This window comes from Salmo salar, chromosome 09 (assembly GCF_965601325.2).
Source record: "Salmo salar chromosome 09, fSalSal1, whole genome shotgun sequence".
Lineage (NCBI taxonomy): Eukaryota > Metazoa > Chordata > Actinopteri > Salmoniformes > Salmonidae > Salmo > Salmo salar.
The window spans coordinates 82,756,821-82,771,255 of record NC_138299.1 but is presented as its reverse complement, the minus strand read 5'-3'; the positions used below and the strand labels follow the sequence as shown (position 1 = coordinate 82,771,255).

The window sequence follows — 14,435 nt, the reverse complement described above, 5'->3', positions numbered from 1 at the left end:
TAGGGGGGAGGAGAAACAGAGAGAAAGAGTGGTAGGGGGGAGGAGAAACAGAGAGAAAGAGTGGTAGGGGGGAGGAGAAACAGAGAGAAAGAGTGGTAGGGGGGAGGAGAAACAGAGAGAAAGAGTGGTAGGGGGGAGGAGAAACAGAGAGAAAGAGTGGTAGGGGGGAGGAGAAACAGAGAGAAAGAGTGGTAGGGGGGAGGAGAAACAGAGAGAAAGAGTGGTAGGGGGAGGAGAAACAGAGAGAAAGAGTGGTAGGGGGGAGGAGAAACAGAGAGAAAGAGTGGTAGGGGGAGGAGAAACAGAGAGAAAGAGTGGTAGGGGGGAGGAGAAACAGAGAGAAAGAGTGGTAGGGGGGAGGAGAAACAGAGAGAAAGAGTGGTAGGGGGGAGGAGAAACAGAGAGAAAGAGTGGTAGGGGGGAGGAGAAACAGAGAGAAAGAGTGGTAGGGGGGAGGAGAAACAGAGAGAAAGAGTGGTAGGGGGGAGGAGAAACAGAGAGAAAGAGTGGTAGGGGGGAGGAGAAACAGAGAGAAAGAGTGGTAGGGGGAGGAGAAACAGAGAGAAAGAGTGGTAGGGGGGAGAGAAACAGAGAGAAAGAGTGGTAGGGGGGAGGAGAAACAGAGAGAAAGAGTGGTAGGGGGGAGGAGAAACAGAGAGAAAGAGTGGTAGGGGGGAGGAGAAACAGAGAGAAAGAGTGGTAGGGGGGAGGAGAAACAGAGAGAAAGAGTGGTAGGGGGATGAGAAACAGAGAGAAAGAGTGGTAGGGGGGAGGAGAAACAGAGAGAAAGAGTGGTAGGGGGGAGGAGAAACAGAGAGAAAGAGGCAGAGGAGGGGGGAGGAGAAACAGAGAGAAAGAGTGGTAGGGGGGAGGAGAAACAGAGAGAAAGAGTGGTAGGGGGGAGGAGAAACAGAGAGAAAGAGTGGTAGGGGGGAGGAGAAACAGGGAGAAAGAGTGGTAGGGGGAGGAGAAACAGAGAGAAAGAGTGGTAGGGGGAGGAGAAACAGAGAGAAAGAGTGGTAGGGGGAGGAGAAACAGAGAGAAAGAGTGGTAGGGGGGAGGAGAAACAGAGAGAAAGAGTGGTAGGGGGAGGAGAAACAGAGAGAAAGAGTGGTAGGGGGGAGGAGAAACAGAGAGAAAGAGTGGTAGGGGGGAGGAGAAACAGAGAGAAAGAGTGGTAGGGGGGAGGAGAAACAGAGAGAAAGAGTGGTAGGGGGAGGAGAAACAGAGAGAAAGAGTGGTAGGGGGGAGGAGAAACAGAGAGAAAGAGTGGTAGGGGGAGGAGAAACAGAGAGAAAGAGTGGTAGGGGGGAGGAGAAACAGAGAGAAAGAGTGGTAGGGGGGAGGAGAAACAGAGAGAAAGAGTGGTAGGGGGGAGGAGAAACAGAGAGAAAGAGTGGTAGGGGGAGGAGAAACAGGGAAAGAGTGGTAGGGGGGAGGAGAAACAGAGAGAAAGAGTGGTAGGGGGGAGGAGAAACAGAGAGAAAGAGTGGTGGGGGGAGGAGAAACAGAGAGAAAGAGTGGTAGGGGGGAGGAGAAACAGAGAGAAAGAGTGGTAGGGGGATGAGAAACAGAGAGAAAGAGTGGTAGGGGGGAGGAGAAACAGGGAGAAAGAGTGGTAGGGGGGAGGAGAAACAGAGAGAAAGAGGCAGAGGAGGGGGAGGAGAAACAGAGAGAAAGAGTGGTAGGGGGGAGGAGAAACAGAGAGAAAGAGTGGTAGGGGGAGGAGAAACAGAGAGAAAGAGTGGTAGGGGGAGGAGAAACAGAGAGAAAGAGTGGTAGGGGGAGGAGAAACAGAGAGAAAGAGTGGTAGGGGGGAGGAGAAACAGAGAGAAAGAGTGGTAGGGGGGAGGAGAAACAGAGAGAAAGAGTGGTAGGGGGGAGGAGAAACAGAGAGAAAGAGTGGTAGGGGGGAGGAGAAACAGAGAGAAAGAGTGGTAGGGGGGAGGAGAAACAGAGAGAAAGAGTGGTAGGGGGGAGGAGAAACAGAGAGAAAGAGTGGTAGGGGGGAGGAGAAACAGGGAGAAAGAGTGGTAGGGGGGAGGAGAAACAGAGAGAAAGAGTGGTAGGGGGAGGAGAAACAGAGAGAAAGAGTGGTAGGGGGAGGAGAAACAGAGAGAAAGAGTGGTAGGGGGAGGAGAAACAGAGAGAAAGAGTGGTAGGGGGGAGGAGAAACAGAGAGAAAGAGTGGTAGGGGGAGGAGAAACAGAGAGAAAGAGTGGTAGGGGGGAGGAGAAACAGAGAGAAAGAGTGGTAGGGGGGAGGAGAAACAGAGAGAAAGAGTGGTAGGGGGGAGGAGAAACAGAGAGAAAGAGTGGTAGGGGGGAGGAGAAACAGAGAGAAAGAGTGGTAGGGGGGAGGAGAAACAGAGAGAAAGAGTGGTAGGGGGGAGGAGAAACAGAGAGAAAGAGTGGTAGGGGGAGGAGAAACAGAGAGAAAGAGTGGTAGGGGGGAGGAGAAACAGAGAGAAAGAGTGGTAGGGGGGAGGAGAAACAGAGAGAAAGAGTGGTAGGGGGGAGGAGAAACAGAGAGAAAGAGTGGTAGGGGGGAGGAGAAACAGAGAGAAAGAGTGGTAGGGGGGAGGAGAAACAGAGAGAAAGAGTGGTAGGGGGGAGGAGAAACAGAGAGAAAGAGTGGTAGGGGGGAGGAGAAACAGAGAGAAAGAGTGGTAGGGGGGAGGAGAAACAGAGAGAAAGAGTGGTAGGGGGGAGGAGAAACAGAGAGAAAGAGTGGTAGGGGGGAGGAGAAACAGAGAGAAAGAGTGGTAGGGGGGAGGAGAAACAGAGAGAAAGAGTGGTAGGGGGGAGGAGAAACAGAGAGAAAGAGTGAGGAGGGGGGAGGAGAAACAGAGAGAAAGAGTGGTAGGGGGGAGGAGAAACAGAGAGAAAGAGTGGTAGGGGGGAGGAGAAACAGAGAGAAAGAGTGGTAGGGGGAGGAGAAACAGAGAGAAAGAGTGGTAGGGGAGGAGAAACAGAAGAAAGTGTGGTGGGGGAGGAGAAACAGAGAGAAAGAGTGGTGGGGGAGGAGAAACAGAGAGAAAGAGTGGTAGGGGAGGAGAAACAGAGAGAAAGAGTGGTAGGGGGAGGAGAAACAGAGAGAAAGAGTGGTAGGGGAGGAGAAACAGGGAGAAAGAGTGGTAGGGGGAGGAGAAACAGAGAGAAAGAGTGGTAGGGGGGAGGAGAAACAGAGAGAAAGAGTGGTGGGGGAGGAGAAACAGAGAGAAAGAGTGGTAGGGGGAGGAGAAACAGAGAGAAAGAGTGGTAGGGGGAGGAGAAACAGAGAGAAAGAGTGGTAGGGGGGAGGAGAAACAGGGAGAAAGAGTGGTAGGGGAGGAGAAAGAGAGAAAGAGTGGTAGGGGGAGGAGAAACAGGGAGAAAGAGTGGTAGGGGGAGGAGAAACAGAGAGAAAGAGTGGTAGGGGGGAGGAGAAACAGAGAGAAAGAGGCAGAGGAGAGAGATAGAATGCAGTGCAGGAATGTGTCTCTGGTCTGTGCTCCATGTCTGACTGTGACTGCCTCAGATGCACAGCCCTCACCACGTAATCAAGTGCCACATGATTATGGAGGAATTGTGGACGGAGGGGCTATGGAGACTTGGAGCCATCAACATGTCACAATGCATTAGATCAGATGCCTCAGGAGAGTAAAGCAGGAGGGGGAGACACAGACGGACACGGCACAACTGCTGGAGAGACACTACCTCTGTACTACAGTGGGCGCTTGTCACACGGTGCTGAGGAGCCAAAGGCTGCTGGTTGCTCTGATAATTGAAAGGAGTCTATAGATATGCACTGTACTCACAAGGAATGGTAATCATCGTGTGTGTGTGTGTGTGTGTGTGTGTGTGTGTGTGCCTGTGCCTACCTGTGCAGCGGAACTTCTTGCCCTTGACCTGGCTGATGCGTTTGTTGGCAAGGCGACGTGGGTGGCTACAGCGGGCTCCGCTGGTCTCAATGGGGTTGTCAAACAGGTAGTCAGCCAGCCACTTCAGATGGCAGTCACACATGAAGGGGTTCTGAGCCAGGTGGCTGGAGGAGAGATGATTAGAGAGAGGGAGATGGAGGGAGGGAGGGAGGGACAGAGAGATGGAGGGATACAGTGAGAGAGGGAGAGATGGAGAGAAAGCAAGAGAGAGAGATGGAGAGAGATATGCAGAGAGAAAGAGAGAGAGAGAGGTGGGAAGACTGTGAATGAGTCATGCAGGTGTGAAATATGCCACATATCATCATCATAACAGATGCATGAGAAAACGTATTTGTATGAGAAATATTTATACGCTTCTGTGAAAAAAATATGAGCTAGACGCTCACACAACAAATACACTGTAGATAAGTAGCATGATGTACCCTGGGGCTTCCAGCGGCCTAAAAAAACAGAAAAACAAGCTTCCAAAATAGACGCCTCTCTGATATTATCCGAGGTCGTATATCTTGGTTTTCTCTTCTTAGTCCTCTGCTTACATAGACTGAATAGAAACCCTGTGTGTGTGTGTGTGTGTGTGTGTGTGTGTGTGTGTGTGTGTGTGTGTGTGTGTGTGTGTGTGTGTGTGTTTTGATGGAGCGGTGTGTGTCTCTGTGTGGCTACTCACAGGGTCTTGATGGAGCGGAGCGGGGCGAACAGGCCCTTGCTGATGGTCCTGCAGCTTGTTGTCATACAGAGACAGCAGGCTGAGGCTCTGCTGGTCCTGGAAGGTGTTCACCCTCAGACAGTTGATCTTGTTAGCATTCAGTAGACTAAAAGAACGAGACAAACATAACAACAGCAGGTTCGGAAATCTACTGGAGCCTGACCACTGGTCTGCGTGGCAAATGGCACCCTATTGCCTTTATAAGTAACCTTGTGCAAGCATGAATGGCTCAGAGGAGCAGGAGCCTACAGATCATTCAGAAAGTATTCACACCCCTTTACTTTTCCCACCTTTTGTTACGTTACAAAGTGTGATTAAAATTGATTTCGTTGTCCTTTTTTTATCAACGATCTATACAAAATACTCTGTAATGCCAAAGTGGAAGACAAATTCAAAAATGTGCAAACAATTCATGGAAAATAAAAGACTAATAGTGTATATCTTGATTAGATAATTATTCAACCCCCTGAGTCAATACATGTTAGAATCACCTTTGGTAGGGATTACAGCTGTGCGTCTTTCTGGATAAATTTCTGAGAGGTTTCCGCACCTTGATTGTGCAATTTGTACGTTATTATTTTCTAAATTCTTCAAGCTCTGTCAAATTGGTTGTTGATCATTGCTAGACAACCATTTCCAGGTCTTTCCCACTGGAGTAACGGATACCCCCGGGGGCACGACCTCTGGTAGCCCATGCGCCTGTCATCCATGTCTATTTTTTATTTATTATTTTATTTATTTTGACAGTAACCCTCCTAAGAGTCATTCATAAGCCTTTTTCATTTCCTTATGTACTAGAGCTAAGTGTTAATTTCTTGGGCTTCAGGAATGTGAAAAAAAGTTACAAATAAATTATTAACTGATTGAAAGAATGAGGGGATATCAGTGAACAAACGTTGCGGTCAAGGCTAGGTACAACGAGTGATGCTTATCGGGTGTTCAAAAGCGCATATCAGAGCGAGAGCCTAATGCTTCTCAGGTACTTCTTTGTGAGTTTTAGTTTAGAAAACGATCTCTCTGCAGAAGCGACAGTTACAGGGATGGTAAAAACAGCTTGATTGCCATAGCAACATCAGGGAAAATGGGCAGAAGGGAGTTGTGCTTCAAATACAGAAGTTCTGCACCATCTTTAATTAAGACTCTCACTACCTAGCAGACAACAGTTCTTGAGGGTTTGAAGAAAAAAATTGGTTTGTGATTTGGTTCATACTGGTGAACCGGCGTTTGAGTTGTGTGATCACAATATCAACAGTCCCTTATCTCTGGTGTATCTCGACATAAAGCATTCAAAACTAAGTTTACATTGTGTACAGCTTGACGGACATAAAATGCACAATGTCTCAGGAAAGTCTGGGTTGGCAATACTCAGTGCAGAAAACAGTGGGGCCTGCAACCTGGACCTACAGGCCATGGTGAAAACATTTGCACACAAAGAGGGAGTACTTCAGGAGACCAGGGGCCGGGGAGTCTCTCAAGTTGGATTTCATTTCGATTTAATTTATCTTGAATATTGCAGCCCATTTGTGTAGGCTATTAGCCAGACAAACCCCTTTCAACAATAAATAGTTGCTGAATTTATCCGACTACTTTTTCATCATTGTTGGCTATTTGATGTAATTTTTCGAAAAAGTTCCTAAATAGCACCAAAATACGGTATATAGCTATAGATAGTACACTGCATAATGAAACAATCCGTAGTAAGCTAGTGTTTTGAGGGTGGACTGACTATTTTACTTGACATTAATAGATTGGTTTTACGCCCAACAACTTTCTATCCAAGCTGGGAGAGCCGAGGACTGTTCATGCAGGTTCAGCTAGGCTATACTGGACAGTTATATATTCAAAACAATGTATTGGCAGCTGATTAGCATGCTGTTCCATCAAACATTTATTTTACAATCTGCAATGTTTGAATTTCGCACTGCGACACAGTGTATAGCTTTGTGAATAGTTTTTACTTCAATCTGCTTAAATCAAGCAGATCTAAGTCAAAACTGTAGCTTGGCCATTCAGGGACCTTCACTGTCTTCTTGGTAAGCAACTCCAGTGTAGATTTGGCCTTGTGTTTTATTTAGGTCATTGTCCTGCTGAAAGGTGAATTCATCTCCCTTGAACGGGGATACCTGTTGTAGTATTTCTATTAATTTGTCCATACAGATGTAGGATCTTAATTTGAGCCAGTTTGCTACAGCAGGAAAAGAATCCTGCAGAAACAGGAAATGTGAATTATTATGTGGATTAGAGTTAATGGACATCTGTGTACAGTAGGTGTTGATAGATTTTTCATAAGGAAATATCAACTCTGAAATTTCTAAGTGGAAATTACAAACTTCAGAAGCGTTTTTAAACTTAAAATACACTACAAGTTTTACTGTTTTGGTGTGATTACATTAAGATCCTACATCTGTAGCTATCCTCCCCCCCATTCTGTCCATTAGCTAATGCAGTCATGTTGTTAGGTGGTGGCCTTGGTTCTGTGAGCTCTGCTGTGACATTACCACCACTAGACCAATCTGGTCTCTCTCTATCTCTCTCTCTCTCTCCTTCTCCCTCCCGCTCTCTCCTCTACCCTCTCCCTCTCTCTTTCTCTCCTTCTCCCTCTCTCTCTCTCCCTCTCCCTCCCCTCTCTCTCCTTCTCCTCTCTCTCTCTCCTCTCTCTCTCTCTCTCTCTCTCTCTCTCCCCCTCTCTCTCCTTCTCCCTCCCTCTCTCTCCTTCTCCCCTCTCTCTCCCCTCTCTCTCTCTCCCCCTCTCTCTCTCCTTCTCCCTCCCTCTCTCTCCTCTCTCTCTCTCCTTTTCCTCCCTCCCTCCCTCCCTCCCTCCCTCCCTCCCTCCCTCCCTCCCTCCCTCCTCTCTCTCTCCCCCTCTCTCTCCTTCTCCCTCCCCTCTCTCTCTCTCTCTCCTTCTCTCCTCTCTCTCTCCTCTCTCCCTCTCTCTCTCCTTCTCCCTCCCTCTCTCTCCTCTCTCTCTCTCTCCCTCTCTCTCTCCTTCTCCCTCCCTCTCTCTCCTCTCTCTCTCTCACTCTCTCTCTCCTTCTCCCTCCCTCCCTCCCTCCCTCCCGCTCCTCGCTCTCTCTTTCTCCCTCCCTCCCTCCCTCTCCTCTCTCTCTCTCTCTCTCCTCCTCCCTCCCTCCCTCCCTCCCTCCCTCCCTCCCTCCCTCCCTCCCTCCCTCCCTCCCTCCCTCCCTCCCTCCCTCCCTCCCTCCCTCCCTCTCCTCTCTCTTAGCCTGCCTGACAGTTGACTAACACTGAGTCGCGTTAGTTCAATTATTGAGAGGCTTTCTAATGAGGGTTTACTGCAGAGAAAATACACACATTATTAGGATGCTCACAGGGAGAACTAATTACGTTTGGGAGGGATTGGAAACTAAACAGAGAAAAAAACGAAGAAAGAAAGAAAAACAAGGAAGATTTCCCATGTGTTTTTGGGATCGGAACAAACTTCTTTAAGAACAGGCCTATCCATTCCAGGGCCTTAAAGTACTTCCATAAACGTAGCAGGTCATTTAAATCCTTAGCGTCGATGACAAGATATTCAGAGTGGAGCACTGAGCCATACCAGCCAGCAAGACCAGCCATACCAGCCAGCCATACCAGCCAGCCATACCAACCATACCAGCAAGCCATACCAGCCAGTCATACCAACCATACCAGCCAGCCATACCAACCATACCAGCAAGCCATACCAGCCAGTCATACCAACCATACCAGCCAGCCATACCAGCCAGCCATACCAGCCAGCCATACCACCCAGCCATAACAGCCAGTCATACCAGCCAGCCATACCAGCCAGCCATTCCAGCCATACCAGCCAGCCATATCAGCCAGCCATTCCAGCCATACCAGCCAGCCATACAAGCCTGCCATACCAGCCATACCAGCCAGCCAGCCATACCAGCCAGTCATACCAGCCAGCCAGCCATACCAGCCATACCAGCCATGCCAGCCACACCAGCCATACCAGCCAGCCAGGCAGGCAGGCATACCAGTCATGCCAGCCATACCAGCCATGCCAGCCATACCAGCTATGCCAGCCATACCAACCAACCATACCTGCATTACCAACCATACTAGCCAGCCATACCAGCCAGCCAGCCATACCAGCCAATCATACCAACCATACCTGCATTACCAGCCATACCAGCCAACCATACCTGCATTACCAGCCAGCCAGCCAGCCAGCCAGCCATACCAGCCATACCAACCATACCAGCCAGCCAGCCATACCAGCCAACCATACCTGCATTACCAGCCATACCAGCCAGCCAGCCATACCAGCCATACCAACCATACCTGCCATACCAGTCATACCAGCCAACCATACCAATCATACCTGCACTACCAGCCAACCATACCTGCATTACCAGCCATACCAGCCAGCCAGGCATACCAACCATACCTGCCATACCAGCCATACCAGCCAACCATACCAACCATAACTGCATTACCAGCCATACCAGCCAGCCAGCCATACCAACCATACCTGCCATACCAGCCATACCAGCCAACCATACCAACCATACCTGCATTACCAGCCAACAATACCTGCATTACCAGCCATACCAGCCAGCCAGCCATACCAGCCATACCAGCCAACCATACCAACCATACCTGCATTACCAGCCATACCAGCCACACCAACCATACCTGCCATAGCAACCATACCAGCCAGCCAGCCAGCCAGCCATACCAGCCAACCATACCAACCATACCTGCATTACCAGACATACCAGCCAACCATACCTGCATTACCCACCATACCAGCCAGCCAGCAATAACAGCCAACCATACCAGCCATACCTGCATTACCAGCCATACCAGCCAGCCATATCAGCCAACCACACCAGCCATACCTGCATTACCAGCCATACCAGCCATGCCAGCCATGCCAGCCATGCCAGCCATACCAGCCATACCAGCCAGCCATACCAGCCATACCAGCCAGCCATACCAGCCAGCCATACCAGCCATACCAGCCAGCCATACCAGCCATACCAGCCAGCCAGCCAGCCATACCAGCCAACCATACCAACCATACCTGCATTACCAGCCATACCAGCCAACCATACCTGCATTACCCGCCATACCAGCCAGCCAGCAATAACAGCCAACCATACCAGCCATACCTGCATTACCAGCCATACCAGCCAGCCATATCAGCCAACCATACCAGCCATACCACCAATACCAGCCATGAGAGCTATAACAGCCATGCCAGCCATGCCACCCATACCAGCCATGCCAGCCATGCCAGCCATGCCACCCTTACCAGCCATGCCAGACATGCCACCCATACCAGCCAGCCATACCAGCCATACCAGCCAGCCATACCAGCCAGCCATACCAGCCATACCAGCCAGCCATACCAGCCATACCAGCCATACCAGCCAGCCAGCCAGCCAGCCATACCAGCCAACCATACCAACCATACCTGCATTACCAGCCAACCATACCTGCATTACCCGCCATACCAGCCAGCCAGCAATAACAGCCAACCATACCAGCCATACCTGCATTACCAGCCATACCAGCCAGCCATATCAGCCAACCATACCAGCCATACCTGCATTACCAGCCATACCAGCCATGCCACCAATACCAGCCATGAGAGCCATACCAGCCATACCAGCCATGCCACCCTTACCAGACATGCCAGACATGCCACCCATACCAGCCATACCAGCCATGCCAGCCATGCCAGCCATGCCAGCCATACCAGCCATACCAGCCAGCCATACCAGCCAGCCATACCAGCCATACCAGCCATACCAGCCAGCCATACCAGCCATGCTAGCCAGCCATACCAGCCATGCCAGCCATGCCAGCCAGCCATACCAGCCATACCAGCCAGCCATACCAGCCAGCCATACCAGCCATACCAGCCATACCAGCCAGCCATACCAGCCATGCTAGCCAGCCAGGCAGGCAGTGGGCTGTACTGCTGTGTGTTTATAATACGCTGATGTCCACTTTACTGGAAACACTTGCTGACATTCCAGGAAGAGAAAGGAACCAATTTCTCCATCACTCATTCCCCATCCATCCTCCAAATCATTGCAGTGTGTGTGTGTGTGTGTGTGTGTGTGTGTGTGTAGTGTGTGTGTGTGTGTGTGTGTGTGTGTGTGTGTGATTCAACCAGCACAAACAGCCAGCAGCATTAAAAAGCAGCAGATTTCCTTAAATTAGACCATTAAACACAGTCATTATGTTTGAGCTACGTTTCCATGTCTACATCAATAAAACTAGGTGTGAGAGATCTGCTTTGTAATCAGGTCCAATTTAAATGTTAATGACGTCGCGTAAGGCGCTCCCTCTCCGGCGAAAGGAACAATAAAAGCATTGTTTCATCCCCTCTTCTCCCTCTGACTGCCTCACATCGGCCCAAATGGTCCATTTTACACTCTAAAAGGGGTTTGAGGTTCGACTCTCTCTGCTTCCCTGTGATTGACTGGTTTTATGAAGCACAACATTAACTATTGCTTCTCTATGTGCTCTGCATCGTAACCCTTTGCCAGAGTGAATTATCTTCGTGCAACACACAAACACACACACACATACACACACAAAGATAGTAAGTTCACACTTGAAAAAACATGTGTACTTACTGAAATACACAATATTATACATCAGTAGTACTGACAGTAGTTGCAGAGAGACAAGTGAAACGGTCCCTTAGGAATCTCAGCTGAGCCGTGAGGTGGAGAATTACAGTATCAGGAAAGTAAAAACCAATAAGCCTCCAACGTTCTGCTACACATAGAAACACAACCAATAGTGTTTTGGTCATTTGTTCTAGGTTGTTTTTAAGGAGATGTAAATGTGGCTCATTTGGCCAATATCTCTCGTTTATTGATGGTGCTGGCTGCGTGGGTGGGCCCTAAAGGGTTACACACCCAATGCATACGGACGGCTGGTACATTTCTCAAGCGTCTAATAAATAAACATCTTTCCGGTCACTTGTCTGGTGCCACATTTTCCAAAGGGAGACCCTGTGTACTTACAGCAGCTGCAGAGAGACAAGCCCATCAAACAATCCTTTAGGAATCTCAGCTATCTTGTTCCCGTACAGGACCCTGTAGAGACAAATACATAGTGCAGACATTGCAGATGATCACAACAAGGATGGATCAGTGTGTGTGCATGTGTGTGTGCGTGTGTGTGTGTGTGTGTGTGTGTGTATGTGTGTGTGTGTGTGTGTGTGTGTGTGTGTGTGTGTGTGTGTGCTTGCGCCTGTAATTCTACATGTGTACTATCAGTTTCTCCCTGTACTCCCATTCCCAGCCTGACAGTACATGACATGTACACTTATATTTCATGACATCCTGAGCAAATTAAGTCTCTTTCAGCCCGGTGCTGTTATTGGCGTCAGGCCTCCAGACACACAGTCTGTTTACCAAATGGCTGCCTATTCCCTATGTAGTGCACTTATTTTGACCAGGGCCCATAGGGCACTTAGTAGGGAATAGGGTGCCATTTTGGATGCAGACCACAGACATAGGAAGATGAACCCCCTGTCCTGTCTGCTGATTGGCTATATTAATATGCAGAGGCTTGTGTGTCCGCTGCTGTCCGTCGGGCGGCGTCTTTGTCACATCCTTACAGTGATTTAAAAGGAACCTTTTGTTAAGCTCCCACCATCACATGGCTATTTGTACAATGTCTAGCCTAACCACTGTGTTGTGCTGTTAGACACTGGGTTCTAATTTGCTTTGCCATGCTCCACCTGGCTGTCCTACCATCTTAGAGTCAGCTGTCATGGAGGAGCACCGTGCCACCACCACCAGACTCTAATTATCTTGTTTGCAATGAATATCCCTGCCAGTGAGACTGAAGACATCTTTATTTATTTCTACACTGTGTGTGTGTGTGTGTGTGTGTGTGTGTGTGTGTGTGTGTGTGTGTGTGTGTGTGTGTGTGTGTGTGTGTGTGTGTGTGTGTGTGTGTGTGTGTGTGTGTGTGGTGTGTGTGTGTGTGTGTGTTAAGATGCAGCAGCATATTCACTTACAGTGAAGTCAGGGAGCGTAAACCAGTGAAGGCGTCAGCAGCAATGTCAGAGACTTGATTCTTGCTCAGGTCACTGGAAGAACATTGGAGAGAGAGAGAGAGAGAGCTAAAGATCACACCAAAATCACAGTCTACTTGAACAGAGCAATACACAATCATGAAGCATCAAAGTCAAAGGAACTGAATAATATTAAGAAAGACTACAGATGGAATGAAAGTAGTGTGAAAAATAATTAAATCCCTTTTAGACAACTTCCCGGACAAAACGTTCCACTGTAATAGTGAAGGTGTAACCTTGGCAGTAGAAAACCTAAACAGTATATTTGACCTCTCAGCTTCCCTATAGAATCTAAAAGTTTCAAGCAGACAACCTATGAAAATGAACAACAATGGCAAATGGTTTGATGAAGAATGCAAAAACTTAAGAAAGAAATTGAGAAACCTATCTAACCAAAAACATAGAGACCCATAAAACCTGAGCCAACTCCTTCACTATGATGAATCACTAAAACAATACAGAAATACACTACGGAAAAAGAAGGAACAGGACGTCAGAAATCAGCTCAATGTAATTGAAGAATCCATAGAATCTAACCACTTCTGGGAAAATTGGAAAACTCTAAACAAACAACAACACGAAGAGTTATATATCCAAAACGGATAAACCACTTCTCCAATCTTTTTGGCCTTATAACAAAGAACAAACAGCAAAAACATATACATGATCTTAGAATCAACTATTAAAGACTACCAGAACCCACTGGATTTTACAATTACATTTGATGAGCTACAGGATAAAATACAAACCCTCCAACCCCAAAAGGCTGTGGTGTTGATGGTATCCTAAATGAAATGATACAATATACAGACCACAAATTCCAAATGGCTATACTTAAACTATTTTACATAATCCTTAGCTCTGGCATCTTCCCCAATATTTGGAACCAAGGACTTATCACCCCAATCCACAAAAGTGGATACAAATTTGACCCTAATAATTACCATGGAATCAAATGTTAAATTGTCTTCTTACCGAAATACCGTATGGCAGACCACATATTCACCCTGCACACCCTTATTGACAAACAAACAAAACAAAAGCAAAGTCTTCTCATTTGATTTTGGCATGAGGGTCTGCTATACAAACTGATGGAAAGCAGTGTTTGGGGGAAAAACATATGACATTATAAAATCAATGTACACAAACAACAACGGTGCAGTTAAAATTGGCAATAAACACACAGATGGTCATGGGGTGAGACAAGGATGCAGCTTGAGCCCCACCCTCTTCAACATACAGTATATCAAGGAATTGACGAGGGCACTAGAACAGTCTGCAGCATGCAGCCTCACCCTACTGCACTCAAATGTCTACTGTTTTCAGATGATCTGGTGCTTCTGTCCCCAACCAAGAAGGGCCTATGGCAACACCTAGATCCTTTGTACAGATTCTGTCAGACTTGGGCCCTGACAGTGAATCTCAGTGAGACAAAAATAATGGAGTTCTAGACACCCTAGAGCACACACATAATTATACCTACCTCAGCCTAAACATCAGCACCACAGGTAACTTCCACAAGGCTGTGAACAATCTAAGAGAGAAGGCAAGAAGGGCCTACAATGCCATCAAAAAGAACATCAAACTCAACATCCCAATTAGGATCTGGCTAAAAAAATACTGCAATCAGTTATCGAACCCATTGCCCCCAATGGTTGTGAGGTCTGGGGTTAACTTAGGAACCAATAATTGACTAAACGGGGCAAACACCCAATTGAGACTCTGCGTTCAGAATTCTGCAAAAATATATT

General features: G+C 48.1%; 1 protein-coding gene across 1 annotated transcript in view; it reads right to left on the bottom strand.

Moving 5' to 3' along the window:
- The window catches only part of slit3 (slit homolog 3 (Drosophila)), a 394,481-nt gene that overhangs the window by 130,018 nt on the left and 250,028 nt on the right, over positions 1-14,435 (bottom strand). Inside the window, 5 exon segments of the mRNA XM_045724040.2 lie at positions 3,863-4,026; positions 4,587-4,633; positions 4,635-4,731; positions 11,624-11,695; positions 12,628-12,699. Coding sequence (XP_045579996.2) covers positions 3,863-4,026; positions 4,587-4,633; positions 4,635-4,731; positions 11,624-11,695; positions 12,628-12,699 — 452 coding nt within the window.